This window comes from Rhipicephalus microplus, chromosome 1 (genome assembly GCF_043290135.1).
Source record: "Rhipicephalus microplus isolate Deutch F79 chromosome 1, USDA_Rmic, whole genome shotgun sequence".
Lineage (NCBI taxonomy): Eukaryota > Metazoa > Arthropoda > Arachnida > Ixodida > Ixodidae > Rhipicephalus > Rhipicephalus microplus.
Genome location: NC_134700.1, coordinates 285,693,902 through 285,716,121, shown reverse-complemented (window position 1 = coordinate 285,716,121; position 22,220 = coordinate 285,693,902). Strand labels below are relative to the sequence as shown.

Here is a 22,220-nt window from a genome sequence, read left to right as displayed (position 1 = left end):
CGACCACTAGCGTGAAGGACGTCAACGTTTGAGTCCTTCTCTTCCGCTGTCCGTCATTTGTGTTTCACTGTGAAAATAATTTATTTTTGACAGTCTATATATACGTTCACCAGAATCGAAAGTGGGGCATATTTGAATATGCATGGTATAACTGTCAGTTAAAGCGCACGAATAAACAGAGAGGAAGAGAGGACAAGCGCTTTCTCGCAACTAAACAATTTATTAGAAAGGGAAGAATATATACTCAGGTAATCACAAAACAACGTATGCGTGTGCAGGCAAATAGTACACCTGTGGCACCTCGAGAACACAGGTTAAAAGAAGAAAGATTATCTCGGAACATAACCTATAAAAGCTGACTCTTTATCGTGCAGCAAAACCGAAGACTGGCTGACGCATTGTTCACCTCTTTTTCTTATGTGAAAAGCTTCTGTCAACTCGCGAGTTAATTGATTGTTAGATCGAAAAACCACTTCAGTATCCTGAAAAAGAAGATAGCAACCGTCCTCTCTTCTTTTGTCTTTATTCGTGCGCTTGAACTGACAGTTATACTATACGTTCACTAACTGTAGCGCAACTCGCGATTATCCTTTGTATGGCATGTTCGAAAACGCTTGAATACTGATTTCTCGTTTGAGGTTTTGTTGCACATGAGCTCCCCCATCTCCCCCCTCCCCTTCACTCTGCAATGCAGCCAAGGTACTGTTGGTAATAAATAAACAAATATATAAGAAGCGCTGGCCTGAAACATGAATGACTTCAGCTTTTCACAGGAATTTTCCTCTTTGTAAGTACTAATTAAACGCTCTCCCGGAGTTTACGTTTACGAGCAATGCATTAGTTTTAGGAAAGTCCTTGAAGGACTCTGGTTTTAGTATGCATTTAAACGTTCTCGCTCTCGTGCTCTCTCATCAGTTTTCGTTGTTTCTCGATACGAGCTCGCCTTAATCACATGTAGTCCATAGCCTAGATACAGAAAAGGGCACGCGCTATAAAGATATATAAGATAAAAAATTAAAGTTATAGGTGAAGAAGAGATCATTTCTAATATTTCCAAAACTGCTGGGCCTACAATCTCACCTGTCGCCGATTAGCAAGCTTAAGTGCATGTGTATAGTGCGGCTCGTTAATTTGAGCTTTCGAGTTCCGTCCACGGCACCAAAATCTTCTAGCAAGACGGTGATACGCAGTGCCAGTTGGTGCAACATATTGTAGATTGTACGAGCGAAGCAAGAGCAATAAGAGCAGTCCCTCTCCCCACCCTTAAATTCAGATAGAGCAGGATGTTTTACCAAGGACAAATACTAGAAGTGTTTTTCAACGCATTCAACAAGTGCTCCCCCTTCCCTTGAAATAAATCGTGGCTAAGGGTCCCAATAGAAGGAAAAAACTCGACAGGGTAGACACTCATCCACAACAAGAGAGACGCTCAGTTGTAAGCGTCTCTCCAGTCGAGTTCATTGCTTCTATTCTTGCGGTTTGTTGGCTCATACAATCTATAATATCTCTAGCATGGTTTGGAAACAAAACTCACAGCACGGCGACATTAAATATTTTGACAAAGACTGTGTGCTGACACATCCCCCCCCCCCCGAAACCTCAAGGATTAACACCAGCATTATGCCAGCCCAGTATTCCGCCACTGGCTAACCTCCCTGTCCTTCCTCTTTCAATCCTCCTCCTCCAGCATTGTGGTATAACGGTGTGTATCCCGTTGATTTGCTATGTACCGCGTGTTGCAGACTACAGGACCGGTCCATGCTTTCGCAACAAGCACCACTCTTTCTGCTCGGACCAGCTTCCCGGAGTGGTGTGCACGCGACAACTGTGCTGCGCCACCGTCGGCGTCGCTTGGGGACACCCATGCGAGTCGTGCCCGCGCCATCTGGAGTGCGACCGCGGATACATCACCAACATCCGTTCGCGCGGATGTCAAGGTACACCGTCACCTGTGGCATCATATACTCTCAGTCAGGTGCCGGATAACAAACGGCACATAGGCGGCGCGCTCCTGCGTACTGACTAAAATCCTGTCTATAGGGAGCCCAGCAATAAAAAAATACCCGTGACATGCGCACGGTGCGGATGTCACGCATTCACGCATACAGCCAGTAAGAGCATACATACAGCTTCCAATAATATTTACAAGAGAGAACTCTGTCGATGCGACCATTCAGCCACCATGAAAATGATGGGTATATAGTACATCTACTTGCCTAGTTTTCATTGAAGCAATACTTTTTACAGACTAGCTGGTCCATACTTGAAGCCTATTTAAAAAGCATTTAAAAAACTTTACAGTACCTTTTCACGTGTTCACGCCATCGTGAATGTTAATGCAATAAAAAGATAAATAGAAAAGTAATAAGATAAAATAGAAGTGTACAGCTTGTGAATACGTAGTTTGGATTTTGACATATGCTGCATTTGAAATGTTTCGCAGAGGTAGTGTATGCGGCATTTTTGTAATAGATTACTGGTTTTGTGTGCATCGTGATAGCGCAGTGAGGCAAGCCTATGTATTAACTTCGTGAAGTGACAATAAACAGTTGGTAGGCTGCGCTCTTTCCCGACTGCCATCTCGTTTTCCTTCAGCTTGCGCAGAAAGTCGAGTTCTCTAGTTTTCATGCTTGAGGCTTCAAACCCACTTGTGGCTTTGTTCGTGACTGTGTTCCGGCTGCTGTTTAAGAAAAAAATTAAGGATCTGTGTCAACTTTATAAGGCGATTTGAATTGGTAAGCCTAAAGGGTCATGGTGGTGAAGTGGGACTGCTAAACATTTGCTAAATATCGTCTTGGGGCAAAGACGCAGCAGGCCACACCGAGACCAAACAACGAAGCTTCGGCAAATCCACATGCTACGCTGGCGGACGCGCCACGTGTTGCAGCTCCTATTTACACTAGCGCGAGATTTCCCTCTAGTGTATTATTTAGAAACTCCATCTAATGGTACACCAACCATGATAGTTCAGCGCGTAGGCGGTCGCGTTGCTAAGCTCGACGGCATGAATTCGATACCCGTCCCGCCGCGGTGGTCTAGTGGCTAAGGTACTCGGCTGCTGACACACAGGTCGCGGGATCGAATCCCGCCTGCGGCGGCTACATTTCCGATGGAGGCGGAAACGTTGTAGGCCCGTGTGCTCAGATTTGGGTGCACGTTAAAGAACCCTAGGTGGTAGAAATTTCCAGAGACCTCCACTATGGCATCTCTCATATGGTGGTTTCGGGACGTTAAATCCCACATATCAATCAAATCAATCAATCATGAATTTGATACCCGGCTGTGGCGGCCGTATTACGATGCAGCAACCTTGGGTTTAAGTTTAGGTGCTCGTTAAAAAAACCACGGATGGCTGAAGTCGTTTCAGGGTTCCTCCACTACTACTTTCAACATAATCATGTTTTTGGCAGGTGAGAACCTCGGAAATTATTACTAATTACGTGGTATTATACGCGCGAACAGCATAGACGATGAGAGCATTATCCTATATGAAACGAGGTACGCTAATTCTGGAAGCTTCCCAAGCTCCAGTTGTATCAATAATAGCGAATTATTCCTATTAACGCAATAGCGTTAGAATGCTATCCGGTGTTGACGTGGGTGTCGTTGGTTGTGAGCGCAAAAACATTACCTTGTGCGTTACCGAACAATCGAAATAAGATGCAAATAAACTTATTAATAAAAATTCTTGGTCAGAGTGAGGATCACACCCACGTCGTTTGCGTACAAAGCAAGTGTTTTGCCACAGAGCCACGCTTCTGATTTGAAATACAGTGAAAATAACCTCCACTGCTTGAAAACACAGTGGAAGTACGTTTCATGCTTTACAAACATACGCGTTCTGAATACATGCTTCACAATTCAACGTGTAATATATACCGCAGTAATCATGCGTGGTACAAACGTACATTGCGATCGACCGTCAGAACATGGGATTATCATGCATTTCTGGTTTAAAACGGGCCCCCTACTACAAAAGGAATACATGTTACTGCGCCTTTTCTCTTAAGGGCATGTAGTGCGCATAGCACGTTCGAAAAGATTTCACGCGCACAATCACCCGTGGTTTAAAAGATGCTACCCATTACACAGAGTCCAGCCGTATGCGAAAGCTTCAATTACACGAACCATTTCGAACTCAGTACGCACCATAGGGACAGGATATTGCTGTCGCTTTCAACTATTAAAGGCGAAGAATAAGGATTCTTCCAATTTTATTAGTAGATAAAATGGGCTTACGCGAGATAAGTGAAATAAAAGAGACACGGTGCCTACTGCGACTTTCTTGTTTTATTATTCATGGCACTGTTGCTCCAGAAGTGCACTAATATCGATTATCCAAATCTGTTTCTGGTTTTCAGGACCAAACCAATCTTTTGTTCTGTTCTATTTGGTGGTTCTGTTTTAACTGTTTTGCTGTGGCGAGGTTCAGGTCCATATTGCATCGGCAACTCCATATCAATAAGCTATGCAGCAAAAGAAAAAAAAAGAATAATACTGAACGGTAACAAAAATGTAAAATCAGCACAAAAAAAAAACAATCTTAATGCCCACAGAACAGCAAAGGTTTAGGCCGACGAAAAACAGTTGTCACCAAGAAAACAAAGAGACGCTATTAATTCAAACCTCGCGCATATGTATGTTGTTTCGATTAACGTTGTAAAATACAGAAAACTTCTGTTGTTGAAGTCATCTTACGCCTACAGTCAGTCGCAAGCACAACCTGCGGGAAACATAATATTAGTTGACAAATACGTTTAGCACAACTTTCCCTGTAACGAGTTCGCACTTTCGAAAGGGCGGAGCCCGCCGTAATTCACAGCCTCTGTTTTGATCTATACGACTATACAAGTGGCATTATTGCGTTTTGGCTCTTCTTTTTTAAATATGGACTTGCGATTGTGTGATGAAAATTTTGGAGCACTATAGTAAAAGATGCACGGTCACCGGACAGGCGTGCTATAAGCCTTAAAGTTGCGAGACCTCAGAGGATGAATGCACTGCTGTTCTGTCGCACAAGTGAAACGTTCCTTAGCTTCATCCTGTGTTGATTTTCATTACGATTGCTACATTGAGTCATTTAGGCAACTATAGGCATCGTCGTGATTCGCAGATGTGAACGAGTGCGAAGCCATTCCGGGCATTTGCGACGGAGGGAACTGCATCAACACTCAAGGATCGTTCATCTGCGAATGCAAAGAAGGGTACTCGAAGAACCCGCGAACAGGAAAGTGCGAAGGTAAGCGGCACCTGCATTGTAAAATTACCTTTAGAGTGAAGCACCAACATGCCGTTCGAGTGTTGGCAGCGTAAGAGTAAGCAATATAAAGTAAGAGTAGGCAATATAGAGTGATTGGAAGGGAATACATGTTTTACAAAAGCGGTTAGGTAAGCAGGGAGATATTATGAACAGCATTCGGACGACATTGCTTCCTCTCATGAGCCAGAGTCTCAACAGATTTCACGACTACCCTGGCGTTGACAATAGGAAGAAACGAAAGGGAAACAATTTGCTTAGTCAGCGACCCTGTGGTAAATACGTCATTTGCCATCACGAAGTACAGTGATGCCCCAAACGAGCGAGCTTCACGAAGCGACAAAAAATCTCGACCGCTACAAGTACCAGTCGTACAGCTATTGATACTTATTGCTACTTATAATAAAGTATGGTCATAAGCTTGAGATGTACTTAAGGATACTAAAACATAAGAGCTGTTGAGAAGCAGTATCCTGAAAGCGCAAGCAAACGGACTATATTGCTTTATGGAATAAAGAATAGGTTATGTAGATAATAGGCTATATACGATACAGCATACAGTAGCCCAAAAACTATTGTGTGCAGTGGCGGCTCCTATGAGCGGGTGCCGCATGATGGAACCACTTACCAAAAAAGTGTTTTGTCGGCGTGTAGTATGCGGGCGTGCACTTAGCCTCGCCCCTTTTCGGACTTTAATCAGCCGCACGGCAAAGATACAGAGATAAGATGGCCGCTCGCGCACGATAGGTAAAGATTTGGGCGACTGTATGTACAGACGGGTCCACTGTTAAAGGGAACACCTGCGTGAGCAGCACGTTTAGATTTCGCTATCTTGCGGAATCATAGCGACTTAGCTATGCATAGGGCTACTGGTGGTTAAAAGTTCCGTCTCCTCTTGAGAGACCATTGACTTGCATGAAGATTGCTTCTTAATCCACTTGCTCTTAGAGAGCCAGGAATATTGATGGTGTGCATTCGAGCGTTTCGAACAGTGGACCATACTGTACATGTCACATATGCGCTGTTAGATATGTGTACTGTGTTTATTTTTTTACCTCGTTTTTTCCAACTGATCGATACAATGAAACCACCGGCAACTTTAAATGTACCTTCGCAGACGTGAACGAGTGCGCCCACGACTTGGAGATATGCAACGGTGGACATTGCGTCAACACTGACGGCAGCTACTACTGCGTCTGCAGTTCAGAAACCGTGCCCAGCTACGACAAGAAGGCCTGCCTTAGTAAGAACGCCATTTTCATACGGCGGCGCATCGCGATCCGCCACAACATCGTCTTTTGCGCTTCTCAATTAACAATGAAAATGTCGACATAGATTACAAAATTGCCGCGATATTTCAAACCTAGAACTCTTTCGACCTGGTGACAAGCTCTGATTTATGTATATTTATATGTGGCAAGACTATTTTCTGCTGAGTCGTGGAGTACCGGTTGTAAAAAAAAAAAAAAAAACCTGTGTACTTTCGCGTTTCCTTCTATACAATCTATAGTGAGCTTAGCGTGAAGCTCTAGATACAACCAGGAAGCTGGACCTTACTATAGTCTGTTTTCTAGGCTATATATAGCCAGCCTTTGACCCATGCCTGAATAAGGCGGTATCGGAGTGTTCGAAGACTGCCAAATGCAATACAAATCAGCGTTTATTTGCGTGTAGCTTGAACTTGTACCCACGGTGATGATAGCTGCGTCTTCGCGCCATATTCACACCCGAGGCGCCCGATGTTACCTATATGCACAGTACTCACGGAGTGAAGACATTTAAAAAAAAGATATATAACGACTGCTATGTGGATTTTCTCGCGATAACGACAACACATAGCTGGTCATATGGCCAATAAAGGTAATGTTGGCTCAGCTGTCAGTGTTGGAGCGAAAAAAAGAAAGAAAAAAGCCTCCCTTATAAAGATTTCAGCGACGTAAGTTCAAAAGCTGATTTCCAACGCTCTCCTGCTTCTTCCTTCTCTGCTCCACAAAAAGGAGAGCTAACAATGGGTGCTGCTTGCGGTGGCCGCTTCATAGCTCTTTGCAAGGTCATAGCAGTGTATATCGCAGTCCCAGAGGCAGCGTTCGCCGCAGACGCTGCGTCATTGATTGTCATGGCTTCACATCCAACGCTGCCTGAAGTAGTGTCCCTTGCGAAGCCTACACTGCTCCACCTCCCGTCCCAATCGGAAAGCGATGGACGTCGCAGACATTTTTCTATGGGTGTTGGTCAAAGCTACGCCGATATGACACAAATTTTACACGCTGGCAGCAAAAATTTGTGCACTATATAACCCAGAACGTTCGCGTTTAGGTCCACACGTGCTATATCTTGTGTTACGCTACCGCCCTGCGAAAACAGGCACGACCCGGGACTACTGCTACACCGAATACGGAGGCCCAGGACTGTGCCGGAGTCAGCTCGCTGTGACGCTGACCAAGTACGAGTGCTGCTGCAAGGATTCGTCCAGGATGCGCGGCTGGGGAACACCCTGCCAGATGTGCCCACGAAACGGAACAGGTACGTCCTGCTTTTCACTTGTTCTTTCTTACGAGCTCTTCTGTAGGAGCAGCCTGAGTCTCCCAAGTGGGCTGTTTATTTCGACTCACGCTCATTGGATAGAGCGAGAGTGCTGGCGGACCAGCACCAGTCGTAATCTGCGGATCCAGAGCTATATCTGGTCGGCTGAAACGGACAATTCCACTTAGTGGACACTTAAAGATAGCGTCTCAGCACGGAGTAAAAGGCGACTGTGAAAGAGGGAGGGCTGTTTGGGGCTGTGAACCTTGTTCAATACATGACTGCTGATTACAGTCAGACCTAAATAAAAAAATGCTCTAAATGACCAACTACAACATGCAAAAACACCCTTTTGATGTACAAGACCGTATCAGTGAAAGTACATCGATGAAATCGTTCTCAGGGTGTCTTGGCAACAATGTTCACTTTAGGGAATTTAAATGCCATTGCTTTTCTTTCAGGCGGAAGTCAATTGCACGTGCATTATACAGTAATCCTCGGGGTAAATATTATTTTAATCTGTACCAGAGCTTAAAGGTGTGAGAGTTGAAACTTATCCATAACTGGGCAGCGCACTTAAGAAAACACGCAAGAGAAAAAAAAAGACAGGATAAGCGCTTGTCTAGCAAAACTATTTCAATGTGCACTGATTTGTGCAAGGCACGAAGAAAATACTGAGAGCCACCCAATAAAGGAAGCTGTTGAACTTGTCATTCAGTCAACTAAGTATTCGGAACCGTCTTAAGGGGCCATGGTGAGCTAGATTAGTCTTAGGTCGGTCCCTCATTGTTTCCACATCGCGGCCGCCATTAGCGCGCTGCCCAGGTCAAGACAGAGAAGTCGCGAATACTAAGCGTGGGCAGTTAAAAAATTTCGACGGTGCTCAGTTTGAGCAGCTTGTATGCTCGTCCGAAATACTTTTTTCGAAATTACTACCTACTTGTCATATGAAACAACGAACAGAGTTAATCGCGTTTATGATAGCGGCACGCAGTCTCAGTAATGCTGCCGTATAAAAAGACTTCGCCATATGGTATAATGCTACCAGTCTGAGAAGCATCTCAGCGAGGTCTTGATCTTGCACTAGATATATGTTTTGACGCGGTGACGATTGGGTTGTGGGGGGACGGTGCGCTGTTCATAAATGAAAGCGAAATGTGGTTATACCGACCCGGCTGACGCGTTTTTTTCCCCGTTTCTCTCTGTTCTTGCACGCAGCTCAATATAAACATCTCTGCAGATCGCCTGAGAAGATGCCATCGAACGAGTGCGACCTGAGACCTGGCCTTTGCGAACACGGCCGCTGCGTCAACACCAACACGGGGTATCGCTGCGAGTGCGACGACGGCTTTCATCCCACGCACGACGAAAAGGGCTGCAAAGGTCAGTCTGCATCGACAGTGCATATAGACTACCCACCGTGCATATAGACTGTACGACAGCTCACCTGTGCGCATGCGCACTGTTTACACGTAACTCGGAAAGAAGCTTTGTGTGCGCAAGGGCGGAGAACTACCGCTGTGTCGCGAATCTGCGTTTCGGCACTTGAAAGGAATCCTCCTTTGCGCTCACTTTCTTTTTACAACTGCAGTGAGCAAGGAAGAAGCAGCTTCCTGACGTGTTCAAACAAATGCCGACTCCTTTGCACCGTTTCGTTTTACGGTATGCACAATGAAGTGGCTGTCCTCTCGACCCACACCGTGGCACTGCAAACTATCGAAGTCTTCGTTTCTTTCGAAATCAAACAATCAAAACAATCTCAGCAATTTTTTTTCAGCCACGATACTGCAGTTCAACTACAGTATCGTGGCTTTTGCGGTTGTATACGTCTTTTAACACATCGTTGGCTTCCTTCACGCAGGTCGGATTTCTCTTTTGTCCGCTATTTTTCATTTCTGAACAAATATTTTGTTTCATGGAACGCGTCAACCATGTCTCGTATACCAAGCTGTGAAAAATTGCCTACTACTTTTTTAGCTTTCTTTGTTGCAATCATTTTCACAAGCTATACCACTCACTGGATTTTGTGCCACTTGTAGTCAGGCCTAGATATTGTCGCCACAGTAACAAGACTGTTATGAATTCCTTAAAGTCTCGGTGGCCACTTATTTTCTACGCCCCTTAATCTTTGTGTACCTTTTTTTTCTCTTCCCGAAGGTAGGGTGGCCAGCAGTGTTCAGGCTGTTTCAGCTCCCTGTCTTAACCTTATGTATTGTTTGCGAGAATTTTTTAAAGGGGAAGGTCGCTGGAAAAAAACGCTTCGACAAGACGACTTGCCTACATCAGGACAACAACTTTCTTGTTTCAGCTGAGTTCCTTTTTTTTATTAAAGCATTGCTTACTCTTTCTAGACCTGATTGGATCCCGTCATTGTATTTCCTCTTGCTCTTCCCCCCTTTTGTTCAGGGATAATGAGCAATGCGTGAATAGAAACGCTGCTAAGAGCCTGATTCGCGACTCTGATAAAGACAAATCCTCTCGTTCTTTCCAGCGACACACTCCGTTCAAGAATGTCACAACATCACAAGCCTCCACCTTCCAATGCTCTTGAGTGTCGTTCGGATCGCCCACCTCGGAGTATTGAAAGCTGTTCGTGCTTAACAAGTCGAAATAATTTCTGTAGCATCCACGTTTCTGGTTGCAATAGCAGGAACGTATAACGAAAGCCTTCTCTTTTACCGCAGACATCGACGAATGCAAGGACTACAACTACTGCTCCCTGGGAAGCTGCATCAACACAGAGGGCGGCTTCCGCTGCTTGTGCCCGCGTGGGTTCGACACCACGCCAGATGGCAAGCAATGCAGTGGTGAGAGGACACGCTCTGCAATATGCCTAATCGTTTACTTCCATCGATATAAACCCATGTGGAAAATTCTGTTGTCTCGCCCCTATTACGGCACCCAAAGGCTTAGCCACATGAGCATTGTTTGCATAGGTCACTCTGTGTTGCTCGGCATCATTTTTTGTGTACCTATATTTTTTATTTGTTTTGTGTAACCTCATTGTGTACCTTTCTTACGCACAAAAGCGATGATACACACTCTGAATTATTGTGCTCATGTATTTATGAAATATTGCTTTTTGTTTGTATACCTTGGCCAGTCATTTACTTGGCCTTTTGCTTGTATTAATACTAGCTTTACTTTATTTGTTTTTTATTTTATTCTTGTATTTTGTTTTTACCCTGTCATTGCTGACGTAGGGTGGACGGTGCTTAGTCAAGCTGCAATAACCGCAGCTCTTTTGCCGTCCCCCCATTTTCCGCCATCATATCTGTTTTGGTGGAAATAACATGAATGAAACGAAATGAATAATAAGTTATGAAAACGCGGTGCTAGTATGTTCAAGCCGCATGCGAAAAATGCATTGTTTGAATAACGAGGCACCGTATACCCTTAAGTGTAAGTGCTGTTGACCTGACGTGTTATAGTATAAACGTAAGATAACAAAAAAAAAAACATGTGGGTTCGACGCATCAGAATATCAGCCCTTGAGGGTGCAAGCATTTCTCCCCTTTCTTTTCTAGTGTCGCTGCCGCCATGGTGGTCTGGTATAGTTATAGCACTAGACTGCTCACCCTAAGGTCGTGCATTCGAATACCGGTTGTAGCGGCCGCATTTCGACGGAGGAGAAGTATTGAGGCCCGTGTACTTGGATATAGGTGCACGTTAAAGAACCCTGGATCGTTAAAAATTTGAGACGCCTATATTATGGCGTCCCTAATCATGAATATGATGGTTTTGTGACGTAAAGCTACAACAACTATTATTCATTTCCGGAGAGACGGCTGGTACAATGTCCCGAATAACGCGCTTCTAGGAGGATTATACTGCTAAAAATAATTTAAAAGAGAAGGCTGCAAGTATGCGGCACAAGAAAGTGACATATTTAAGCGTGCTTCACGTCACGGTTAAAGTAATAAAGGTCGTCGCGCAAATCCAAGCAGAGAAATTTCTCGATGACGCGACGAAAAGCACTGAACATTGTCTTGCAGATCGTGACGAGTGCAAAGAGAGTGGCATGTGCGGAAACGGACAATGCGTCAACATGGCGGGGTCGTACAAGTGCGTGTGCAACCCCGGATTTACACTATCGCCAAGTGGTCACGCCTGCATCGGTGAGTGAGCGGCGTCGCATTCAGCGATAAGATTTCGCACAGGACTTCCTGGTACGAAACCTTGAAAGACGTGGCCACGAGGTGCAAAAGCCTTGCTCTGTCTCCCCAAAACAATAAGAAATGTGTGACGGCAATATGCTTCTAGTACACTCGACTAATCAAAAATGTGTAACATGGCAATATGCTTCTAGTACACTCGAACAATCAGAAATGTGTGACATGGCGATACGCTTCCAGTACACTCGAACAATCAAAAATGTGTGACATGGCAATATGCTTCTAGTACACTCGAACAATCAGAAATGTGTGACATGGCGATACGCTTCTAGTACACTTGAACAATCAGAAATGTGTGACATGGCAATATGCTTCTAGTACACTCCAACCATCATAAATGTGTGACATGACAATATGCTTCTAGTGCACTCTAAAGTGTCTCTAAAGCCGTCTAATGTGTTTAATAATTGATCAGTGTTGTTGATAATTGGGCTCATTTGTCTACCAACCCACTAAGCGCTCATTCTGACTATGACGAATGGCTTAATGTAGCTATTCTCATTTTGAGTGAGTGAGTGAGTGAGTGAGCGAGTGACAGAGGGAGTGGATGCAATAAGAAAGAAGAACGAGATCACGCATGCCATACAATAACAGAAGCATATATTTCGGCATTATGCACATCAAACCACAAACGCGGCCCAGAAGGAACAACGGTGTCAGTTTTCACCATCCGCTGTATCTGAATTCACCGGTGTTCACCCTTTGCGCAGACGTCAACGAATGTGCCGAGAACAGCCAGATCTGCCTCCGAGGTGGCGTATGCGAGAACACACCTGGAAGCTACCGCTGCACTTGCAGCAACGGCTACGTTTGGTCGCAGGATGGGCAATTCTGTGTAGGTGAGCACTTGACCAAGTCTTCTTTGGCGTATTAGTTGGCTGACCAGTTCTGCAACATCTTATATTCCTCAAAAATAACACAACTCGCTATGGTGCGGCATGCAGCTTCACTGTACAGTATCTCTACGACAGATGTTCACGTACAAAATATTAGACACAAAGAACGTATATTAAGAAATAAAATGAAAATGATGGCATTTACTTTACAAGGCAGCGCATAAGATATCAAGGACGTTTTTTTTTCTTCATCGTAATTATACAGAATTCACAGGCACTTAGTTTTGTCAGCATTTGCGCTGGCTGAAGCAGGAGATACTGAAACACAGTCCCTTCAACGATCCCTGTGGATCAGTAGCACATTCTCAAATACTCTCTATGTGCGTGTGTATATTGAGTACTGAATATGCCTTCATCTATTGCATCACAAGCAGAAGTCCTATTTCTTTTTCTGTTAAATTCAGACATCAACGAGTGCGAGAAAACTGACATGTGTCGGAACGGCATATGCGTGAACATACCAGGAGGGGTCAAGTGCAGTTGCAACGCGGGTTTTAAGGAGTCCTTCGACCAACATCACTGCATCGGTGAGTATAGGCACAACGATCATGCAAAAGTGACCCAGCGTTGAAAACACAATTTTGTACGTATAAAATGAAGGGAGGAATTCCAAGCTGTTGCATTGTCTTCGGTACTACAGGCTCAGATTCAATTTTACCTATCAATGACCTGACATTAAACAGTGGACATTTAAGGTTAACACTACATGAAATATTATTGCGTTCGCCCATATATGACGAGCGCATAACATACGGCGAGATATTCTGGGTAAAGTTCTAGGGTTAATGTGAAACCAAACTTTGCAGTTTAGGAAAGAGATAAAGACTATAATTAGCATGAGCGTCAGGCTGACTGCTCAGCGCTGTGAGAACAAGAGAAGATATAGAAGTTGAAAAGTATAATGAAGATGGTCAAGCGCATGAGAAGAAGCACAGGACAACGATAACGACATTTCATTCAACATATCGATGCTAAAAAATATTGGGCTTTTTTTTTGTCACTGTAAGCCGAAATAGCTCCAAAATACACGTTTTTTTTGTTTTGTTGCACAGTTCATAAAAATTTTGGTATTTGCCTAATAACCTAAAACAGCACTTTTTTTGAGCAGCAGCTAGACTGACCAAGCTCAACAGCACAAACATTATTTTCGGCTGCGAAGCCCATCTTCCAGAAGTGCGAATGGTCATTTAAGCAGATTCCATTTTTCCTTGTTACCGCTCTTCCTCTACCTGGTGGATTTTCGGACAACTCAGCTCACAACAGCATCGTTCTGTTGCATGTATCGCCAACCGCGCAAGTAGCCAATGAAGTGCTGCCAGGAAAGTGTGGCATGGATTTCCACAAAGAAATTCCTACAAAGAAGTGCGTATGGATTACCTCGTGGCTTCGTACTACGAACGCTGGATGTCGGTTTTCTTCTCTTAAATCTCTCGGGATTCCACTCAACTTTTTTTGCAACAATGCGTGCTCACATGCTGCGAGTTGTCGATGAATTCGCCCTTACACTGTCATTCGATAAAGTTCCTGGTTAGCTCACTTGGTAGAGCGATCACCCGGAAAGGCGTTGGTCCGGGGTTCGATACCCGGACCAGAACAAAGTTTTAGGCAACTGAGAAGCTTTCTTTCCGAGAGACTCTTATATCAAAACGCTAGGTTGTCGATTTCGCCTTCTCTTCGTGTGCGCATGCGCCAGACATCGACGAGTGTCGAGAGCTGGACTACGCGTGCGGAAATGGACGGTGCGAGAACACGGTGGGCAGCTTCCGATGCATCTGCGACAGCGGCTACAGCCTGGGACCGGGTGGCAGATCCTGCGTCGGTAAGTGTCTGCGTATGTTCATTCTTTGTGCACATGGCATCAACAATGAGAGGCAACGATGGCTCTGCAGCTGTTATTCAACCTCATGATGCCATGGTACGGTCTCCTTGCTGACCCACAGGTCGCGGGATTGAATCCCGCTTGCGGCGGCTGCATTTCCGATGAAGGCCCATTTGTTGTAGGCCCGTGTTGCTCAGATTTGGGTGCACGTTAAAGAACCCCAGGTGGTCGAAATTTCCGGAGCCCTTTACTACGGCGCCTTTCATAACCGTATGGTGGTTTTGGGACGTTAAACCCCACACATCAATCAATGAGCTGCAACACGGTGGCAGTGGCCCAAGTGTCGCCGACTTGAACACTGGTAAACTAATCACCAGCCCAATAACCAGTATGTTGTAAATCAGTTTAACAATTACCGGTGTCGTCAAGTATAAGATAGGGGCTATTTTCGGACGAATGGCACCCATATTCAGCTAAAACTGAACGCGACTGCAGAAACAATCAGGAAGGCAAGACTGAAAGAATGCCCCTGACAGAATAAATAAACGAGGGAACCAAACTATACAATGCGTGAGTCTGCATAAACGTTTTACCTGGGCGTGTCTCTTTTTCACTGGTTTAAGCAAGGATGCTCTGCTTATTGACGCTGCTCTTCATGCTGTTACATCAACTTCTGCTGGAAGGTTATAGACACTACACTCACGCGCATATATCGTCTTCTTCTGTGTGGAACATTATGGAACTCTTGGGTTGTTCAGCCGAAGTGTTCATTACGGTAACCCTTGACTGTATGTTCAGCCGAAGTGTTCATTACGGTAACCCTTGACCCGCACACAGATTCCCGGCGCGACTACTGCTACTCGTGGTACAGGAATGGCGAATGTGGTCGGCCTTCTGCGATGCAAGTGAGGAAGTCGGCCTGCTGCTGCGGCGCCCATCCCCAGCAAAGTCCGTCTGCCTGGGGTGGCCAGTGCACGCCCTGCCCGCTGCCCGGCACGCCCGAATACTCGCGTCTTTGCCCCAACGGAACTGGATCCGGAATCAACGGTGAAGGTATACCATGCCAATGGTCGCGTCGTTTGCGGCTGTGCTGCGCAACATCGAGGCGCAATCACACGTACCACACAGCCGACGGTCACTATAACTATGCGTTCGGGTCTACACTCAAGGTTTTTGGTGTCTTACGTCCGGTTACCTCCAGCTTACAGGAAATGCACATATCTTCCAAAGGGGGAGCCAGAGCTGTGCAAAGGTCTAACGTATTGCAATCCGATAATGTACGACGAAGCCACCTTTCTGTCAGGGAAAGGTTACGTGTTGAGGTCATGAAACGTCATAACATGAATGACAATAGAACAATGAGTCGCGCACACGACACAAATCAGAGGCCTGCGCCCTGTTTTAATCAGTGAGAGTGAAGTGGGTGAAGTTTTACCACAGTGCTTTCCCCTTTCTTCCCCCCCTCTCCCTCTGAGGCCTTTATGACCAGAACTCAGTGTAAGAACGAGGAATTAGAGACAACGACGACTTGGTCCGACCATTGCTAGAGTACGCCTCAGCGGTATGGTCACCCTACACTGCACTTGACATAAACATGCTCGAGGGCATACAGAAAAAAGCAATACGATTTATATTTGGCCGGTATGACCGCAATTTTTCTCCCTCATCTCACGCATGCTTATTGTCGTTAGAACCCCTTGCTTTCCGACGCATACTTGACCGTATCACTCTGCTACTTAAGATTGTACGCAGCCGCAGTTGCATTGAAGCACCGATTACTTTTTGTGATTCAGCACGACGAACCACGCGCCGATCTCACCCACTCAACATTGTTCCCTTCCAGCCATTTTAAATTGCTTTAAGCATTCCTTTTTTCCAGCCGTTGTTGAGATTTGGAACAACCTAGATGGTTCCCTACGCGAAAACCCAATTGAACTGTTTTCGAAAGAACTGCCTAACCATATTTTGTAATATGTTTTAAATGCTTTGTATGTTTCTTTGGTATTGCTTAAAGTATGTTCGTTCCTTTTCCTAATGTACCCACTCCTGCTATGTCTCGTGTATCGAGACAGCAGTATCTGTAAATAAATAAATAAATAAATAAATTTATCTCGTTACGCAATACAGCCGTCAAATACATATATTGATGTGGTTGACTCTGCAGATATTAATGAGTGCCGGGTGTATCCGGACATCTGCCCCAATGGGGCGTGCGAGAACCTCATAGGAAGCTACCGTTGTATATGCAACCCAGGGTATCAAGTCGACAGCACAGGCAAGATCTGCGAAGGTAAGTGCGTGTCGCAATTTACCTTTCCATTCTATTACTGCTTCTAAGCACATCTACCACAAACAGCTTCTGCACTGAAAACCGTAGAAATCAATTATGTTTGCACCACGTGAGTTTAGTAGCTTGATGAAATAGAGACTATCACGCGAAAAAACGCTTCAATGTAAGGACACGTTTGTGAACAAGGTTGTCCTGTGGGAGCCGATAAGTTAAGGAAAACTGATTGCTTTTGTGCCGTTTCATTTATTGGTGACTTTCGCAGACATCAACGAGTGCAAGGTGAACTTGATGCTGTGCGAGAACGGCCTGTGCCGAAATACTCCGGGCAGCCACCAGTGTACGTGCCCGACGGGGTACAGGCACAACACGCACACCAGCGTGTGCGAAGGTGAGCACTTGTTTCTCGCGCGCGCTCAACCGTCTGGTAATATAATGTTGACGATAATCACATATGTTCGGCTTGACAGCTTTTGAATCTTGTTTTTCGCAGCATTTAAATACTCTTTAGAAATAATAACGTTCAATTTCAAACAATAACAAGACGCGATCATTCTTATGTTCAATGCCTCCTTGCTCCCTCGCGGTGGTCTAGCGGTTAAGGTACTCGGGTGGTGGCCCGCAGGTCGCGGGATCGAATCCCGGCTGCGGCGGCTGCTTTTCCGATGGAGGCGCAAATGTTGTATGCCGGTGTGCTCAGATTTGGGTGCGCGTTAAAAAAACCCAGGTGGTCGAAATTTCCGGAGCCCTCCGTTACGCCGTCTCTCATAATCATATAGTAGTTTTGGGACGCTAAACGCAACATATCAATCAATCAATCAATCAATCAATCAATCAATCAATCAATCAGTGCCTCCTTACGCATGTCTAGGTATACCACTCGGCACGGCAAAAGCGCTTTGCTCGGTATACTTTCAACTTCGTCCCTTCGTGCGAGTCCATTTCCCAAGACGTGTCGAAATAGCTCGACGGTTCTCCCCAGCTTAGATGCAGGTCTGCTTTAGAAAGAACGCTACGTATATGTTACGTTTTGCTCCACTTTTACGTGTCCATGCTGTTCCTTCATTCGAACGTACGGACAATGGTAGCTTCGCAACAGGCTACTTTAACGTCGCTGTTGAGGCTAACGTTGTCTGAGGCACACATGTGCCACGTAGTGACGAACATCTGAAGGTGCAAAGGTGCTCGCCATACGTCTGGCCCCGGCAGCACTGCATTGTGCAACGCGAGATACATGCCCGGGCCGCAACCCAGATGCAAGAAAAACCAAAGCTTGCTTCGCTGCAAAGTATGTCTTTATGCGGCGAAGCAACTTGAACAAAAAGATTGCTTCGCTGCAAAGTATGTTTTTGTGCGGCGGAGCGACTTGAGCAAGAAGATGAAAATTGATGATACAATATCGAATATATCTACAAAGAAAGCGCGCAAAATGACACTTCGTCCTTAAAAGCAACCTTTCATCGTGTCTTCTTTTACGATCAAGATTATCTATAGGTCAATATTACTGAGATGATAACACATATTTACGCTGCTACTTTTCGTTGGGGCATTGGTTCGGTTAAAAACACGAGTTACGTTCATTCAGCATATACACAAGTTTTTTTTCTTAATATTTGCTCAAATAGCTATACGTCAGTTATAATAATTGTTGCCTGGTTTCATAGAGACTGCTCACCTTTCTCGAGCAGTGCAAGTTCGTATCAGTCTTTTTAGCACGTCGACCAGCGAGATTAGTGTTTAGCATTGCTTAGTGGGGGACGCATACATTTCAACCACGGGATTTGCAGATGTGGACGAATGCCTCAGCTCCGGCAAGGACGTCTGCGTGCGCGGCACATGTGTCAACACGCCGGGAAGTTACCGCTGCGAGTGTCCACCGGGCACGACGCTGGACGCATCTCGACACGTGTGCATAGGTAAGGACGGCCACTGACATTCTAGCCTCAACAAGCGCTTCAGCCTGTTAGTCTGGCCTCAATGTCCTCCCTCTTTCCTCAGTGTTCCACGCTGATGAGTCAGCGAAACCGATACGCCAATGTTTTTCCGCATTTATCCCGACTACGAGAGTGTGATTATCAATAGCAACTTCTAAACACAACTAAAGTGTTCGACTACCGTATTTACTTGGCTACTAGTAGCAAAAGCTGACACTGGCTAAGGTTGGCTAATGTTTTTTTTAAATAATAGATAATATCACCTCAAATCTGATAGTGTTGGCTGATAAAATCTGGTATTATTTGCGTAATAAGGCTTAACAACAACACTGAGGACAGCAATATTGTCTAACTTCAAGCTCAGACAAACGATTTAGTTGCCTGACCTTACGTCCTTAGAAAAGGATACTCACGTAAGGACACGCCTATTCATTCTTACATTACAGGAGAACGGCAAGTATTTTTATAGTATTTCTGCCACACAAATATATTCGTCATCTACCTCGCGTAATTTCCTTGTCACCACGGTGTGATCCCGCCATTCCCCGGTCGGCAGGTACGTTATCAGCATAACATACCTTTCTTGGAAGAATGGTGACAAAAGCTGGGTCTCTAGGGGAAAAATGCGAGCAAATACAAAATTATATTTGTATAGCCTAAATACTCCCCAAATACTCATTTTTTTCTTTGAGTGTCACTATCAATACTATTTTCATTACTGGCGCGAAGACTTTCTGAGAGATTTCCGACTGTTCAGCCCCGAAAGCTCTCTTTTTGAATGTAAGATGTTTTCATGCATCTTCCTATTACGAGTTCCTCGGATCTAGTAAAAAGGTCTGGTTCACACCTCGTTTCCTTCATTTTTGTGTCAGACAACCGGCGAGGCCAGTGCTGGCTCGAGGTCAGGAATGATCAGTGCGAGAATGACGTCAAGAGGAAGATCATGCTGCGCTCCGAATGCTGCAACTCGATTGGCCAAGCTTGGGGGAGCCCCTGCCAACTTTGTACGACAGAAACGGGTGAGAACATTTGGAGTCAGCTCAATCCCGTACTGACGCGCACCCCTCGATCAAATTGCTACGGTGAACGTGTACTTGAAATTGCTTTAAAATTGCGAACTTGAAAAAGGCGGAGGAGGATATATCTATTCGATCAACAGGTTAAGGAATAGAAAACTGTTTTCCCCGCTAGAACTGATGCTATTGACATGAAAGCACTTCCACTTCGATAATCGAAGCCATTACGACAACCAAGTTTAAGAAGCACATTTAAGCTGGGACACTTTTTAATGAGTGTGCTTGTATTGAAACAAAGCATGAAATTTTCGTACAAAAAGAGCAATTGCATGTTATTCTTAATATAACTTATGTTCTCCTATTGCTTTTCGTGTTTGTAGATTATTGTGCGGCACGACGTTATACCTGGCGTTCTTTTTTTATTTACGAATTGAGGTATCTTCTGTGCAAGGAAACCGTTGTTCAAGGATGCTATTGTACTTGATTTCTGACGGGCTCAATTTTTCGATAAGCAATAGTAATGAGCCAGTCACTTTCAGCCCTAGTGAAGTCACAGGAAGTTGCTTGATGAGCGGAGATAGTGTCGTCTTCCGGCATTCACTGTGTGGTCGTATCGTGAATGAATACACGTAGATCTTCAGTTAATGAAACCTCAGCGTTGTCTAATATGTCTAGTATCTCACACGATTATCAGAACAGGAAAACAAACGATACGAAAATTTTCAGATCCACACAAGTGTCCTCGAGGCCAAGCATCCGTCGATGGAATCACGTGCACAGGTCAGTGACGGTGCCATTTGAATGTTTCACTCGCACGTCAGGTATCAACTCCTTACCGCAGTATTAAAGAATGTAAATGCTGCTCACGCTATGCGGCGAGTGCTCATGCATATACAGGGTGTTTCAAAAATTGTGTCCCACATTTCTAAGAAATCACGAAAATGCGTTATTTGCTCGCAGTCTTCGCAGTTGATTTTTCTGTGAAGACAGGCATCTTAAAAGGGTTGTAGACATCATTTTTAACTGCAATTTACCTGCAAGACATCATTTTAACTGAATTTTAACTGCTTCGCCCTACTCATCATCATTCACTCCGTAAATACGCTGCGTTTTTTTTTTTTTGCTCTCAGTGATACTTCGTCATACATCTTCACGTGTTCTTTTTCAATTCATCATTCAGTTTTTTGTTTTCTTAAATTTACGATTGCAGATATCAATGAGTGCGAACTGTATCCGGGGATCTGCCAAGGAGGCGGCCTCTGCGTCAACACTCCTGGATCGTATCAGTGTAACTGCCCACCGGGCCTGACACTTGACTCAGCAGGAACGCGATGCGTCGGTAGGTCTACCACTACTGAGATTTCATTTAGTACTCCCTTTAGCTTCGCTGGTCTGGTAACATCCGCTTTCCGTTCATTTTTGAAGGCTTATGAACATACGTATACTCTGTAACTACATCTTCTTGTCGAAGAACGCTCAAATTGCGATTGCTCCTAGATCTCTTGGTCACGTTGTCACTGTGATACGAACTACTATGATAACGAATTACTTTTTCAATCTTCCAATTACGCGCCATTGCACTCACAATTCAGCTTTGAATCTCCGCAACGGCAAAACTTGCTGGGTCTACGAAAGTTACCAAGAATTAGTATGTGACTATGGAAAACTTTTTTGTAGCCCTTTCTACCAAACTTAGGCCAGACAGCAACGTCTTCTTCATTTCGTTCTCTACCTAATGCAATAGACGTTAGAGCGCAATCTGACTACGAAGAAAAACCTTTCCCCTTTTCTGTTCCACATACTGCTCGCAATATTCCTGCTTTTTGCAGGATTCAAATGTCTCCGACTGAACAAGCGTTTGCCTTTTGTTTCCTTGCCCAGACTTACGAGAAGAGGTCTGCTACGCGTCGTTCAAGGATGGTCGCTGCTCTGCTGGCATGTACGGACTCTTCTCCAGGGCTTTTTGCTGCTGTACGCTGGGCAAAGCATGGGGGCACGCATGCGAGCCATGTCCGCGGCCCGGAACTGGTAAGCTCCTATGCGCCATAAAAACGTCAATAGCCTGTACCACCATGACCTCGAAAGTCGGCAAGGCTTTTGTTAGAAAAGATCTCAGCACGTGAGTCCGAATTCCCGGAGGTTTTGATTCACAAGCCTTCTTTCTGATTGGTCGGCTGAAGCTCATATTGATACGCCCAGCATAATGATTGGCTGAAATTTCTTCTTACGAAGAATTCTAGCTTCAATGACACTCGAGAGCGATATTTTTTGTCACTTTTGTACTGGAATCTGTGGCCTTGTGTCTGGTAAAGC

At 44.9% G+C, this 22,220-nt stretch overlaps 2 protein-coding genes across 3 annotated transcripts in view; one reads left to right on the top strand and one right to left on the bottom strand.

Moving 5' to 3' along the window:
• The window catches only part of LOC119188293 (dual oxidase maturation factor 1), a 239,536-nt gene that overhangs the window by 124,029 nt on the left and 93,287 nt on the right, over positions 1–22,220 (bottom strand). The gene's annotated exons all lie outside the window — the stretch shown is intronic.
• LOC119165472 (fibrillin-1-like) overlaps positions 1–22,220 on the top strand; it is a 137,096-nt gene that overhangs the window by 34,352 nt on the left and 80,524 nt on the right. The window contains exons 5-22 of one of the 2 annotated variants that reach the window (XM_075896375.1): positions 1,743–1,937; positions 5,114–5,239; positions 6,375–6,500; positions 7,622–7,780; positions 8,999–9,163; positions 10,465–10,587; positions 11,776–11,898; positions 12,666–12,794; positions 13,256–13,378; positions 14,545–14,670; positions 15,508–15,723; positions 16,835–16,960; positions 17,223–17,348; positions 18,745–18,873; positions 19,764–19,910; positions 20,634–20,687; positions 21,118–21,246; positions 21,789–21,935. In XM_075896375.1, coding sequence (XP_075752490.1) covers positions 1,743–1,937; positions 5,114–5,239; positions 6,375–6,500; positions 7,622–7,780; positions 8,999–9,163; positions 10,465–10,587; positions 11,776–11,898; positions 12,666–12,794; positions 13,256–13,378; positions 14,545–14,670; positions 15,508–15,723; positions 16,835–16,960; positions 17,223–17,348; positions 18,745–18,873; positions 19,764–19,910; positions 20,634–20,687; positions 21,118–21,246; positions 21,789–21,935 — 2,469 coding nt within the window. Of the gene's footprint in view, positions 1–1,742; positions 1,938–5,113; positions 5,240–6,374; positions 6,501–7,621; positions 7,781–8,998; positions 9,164–10,464; positions 10,588–11,775; positions 11,899–12,665; positions 12,795–13,255; positions 13,379–14,544; positions 14,671–15,507; positions 15,724–16,834; positions 16,961–17,222; positions 17,349–18,744; positions 18,874–19,763; positions 19,911–20,633; positions 20,688–21,117; positions 21,247–21,788; positions 21,936–22,220 lie in introns of those variants that run through there. The other variant, XM_075896381.1, reaches the window with a different exon arrangement.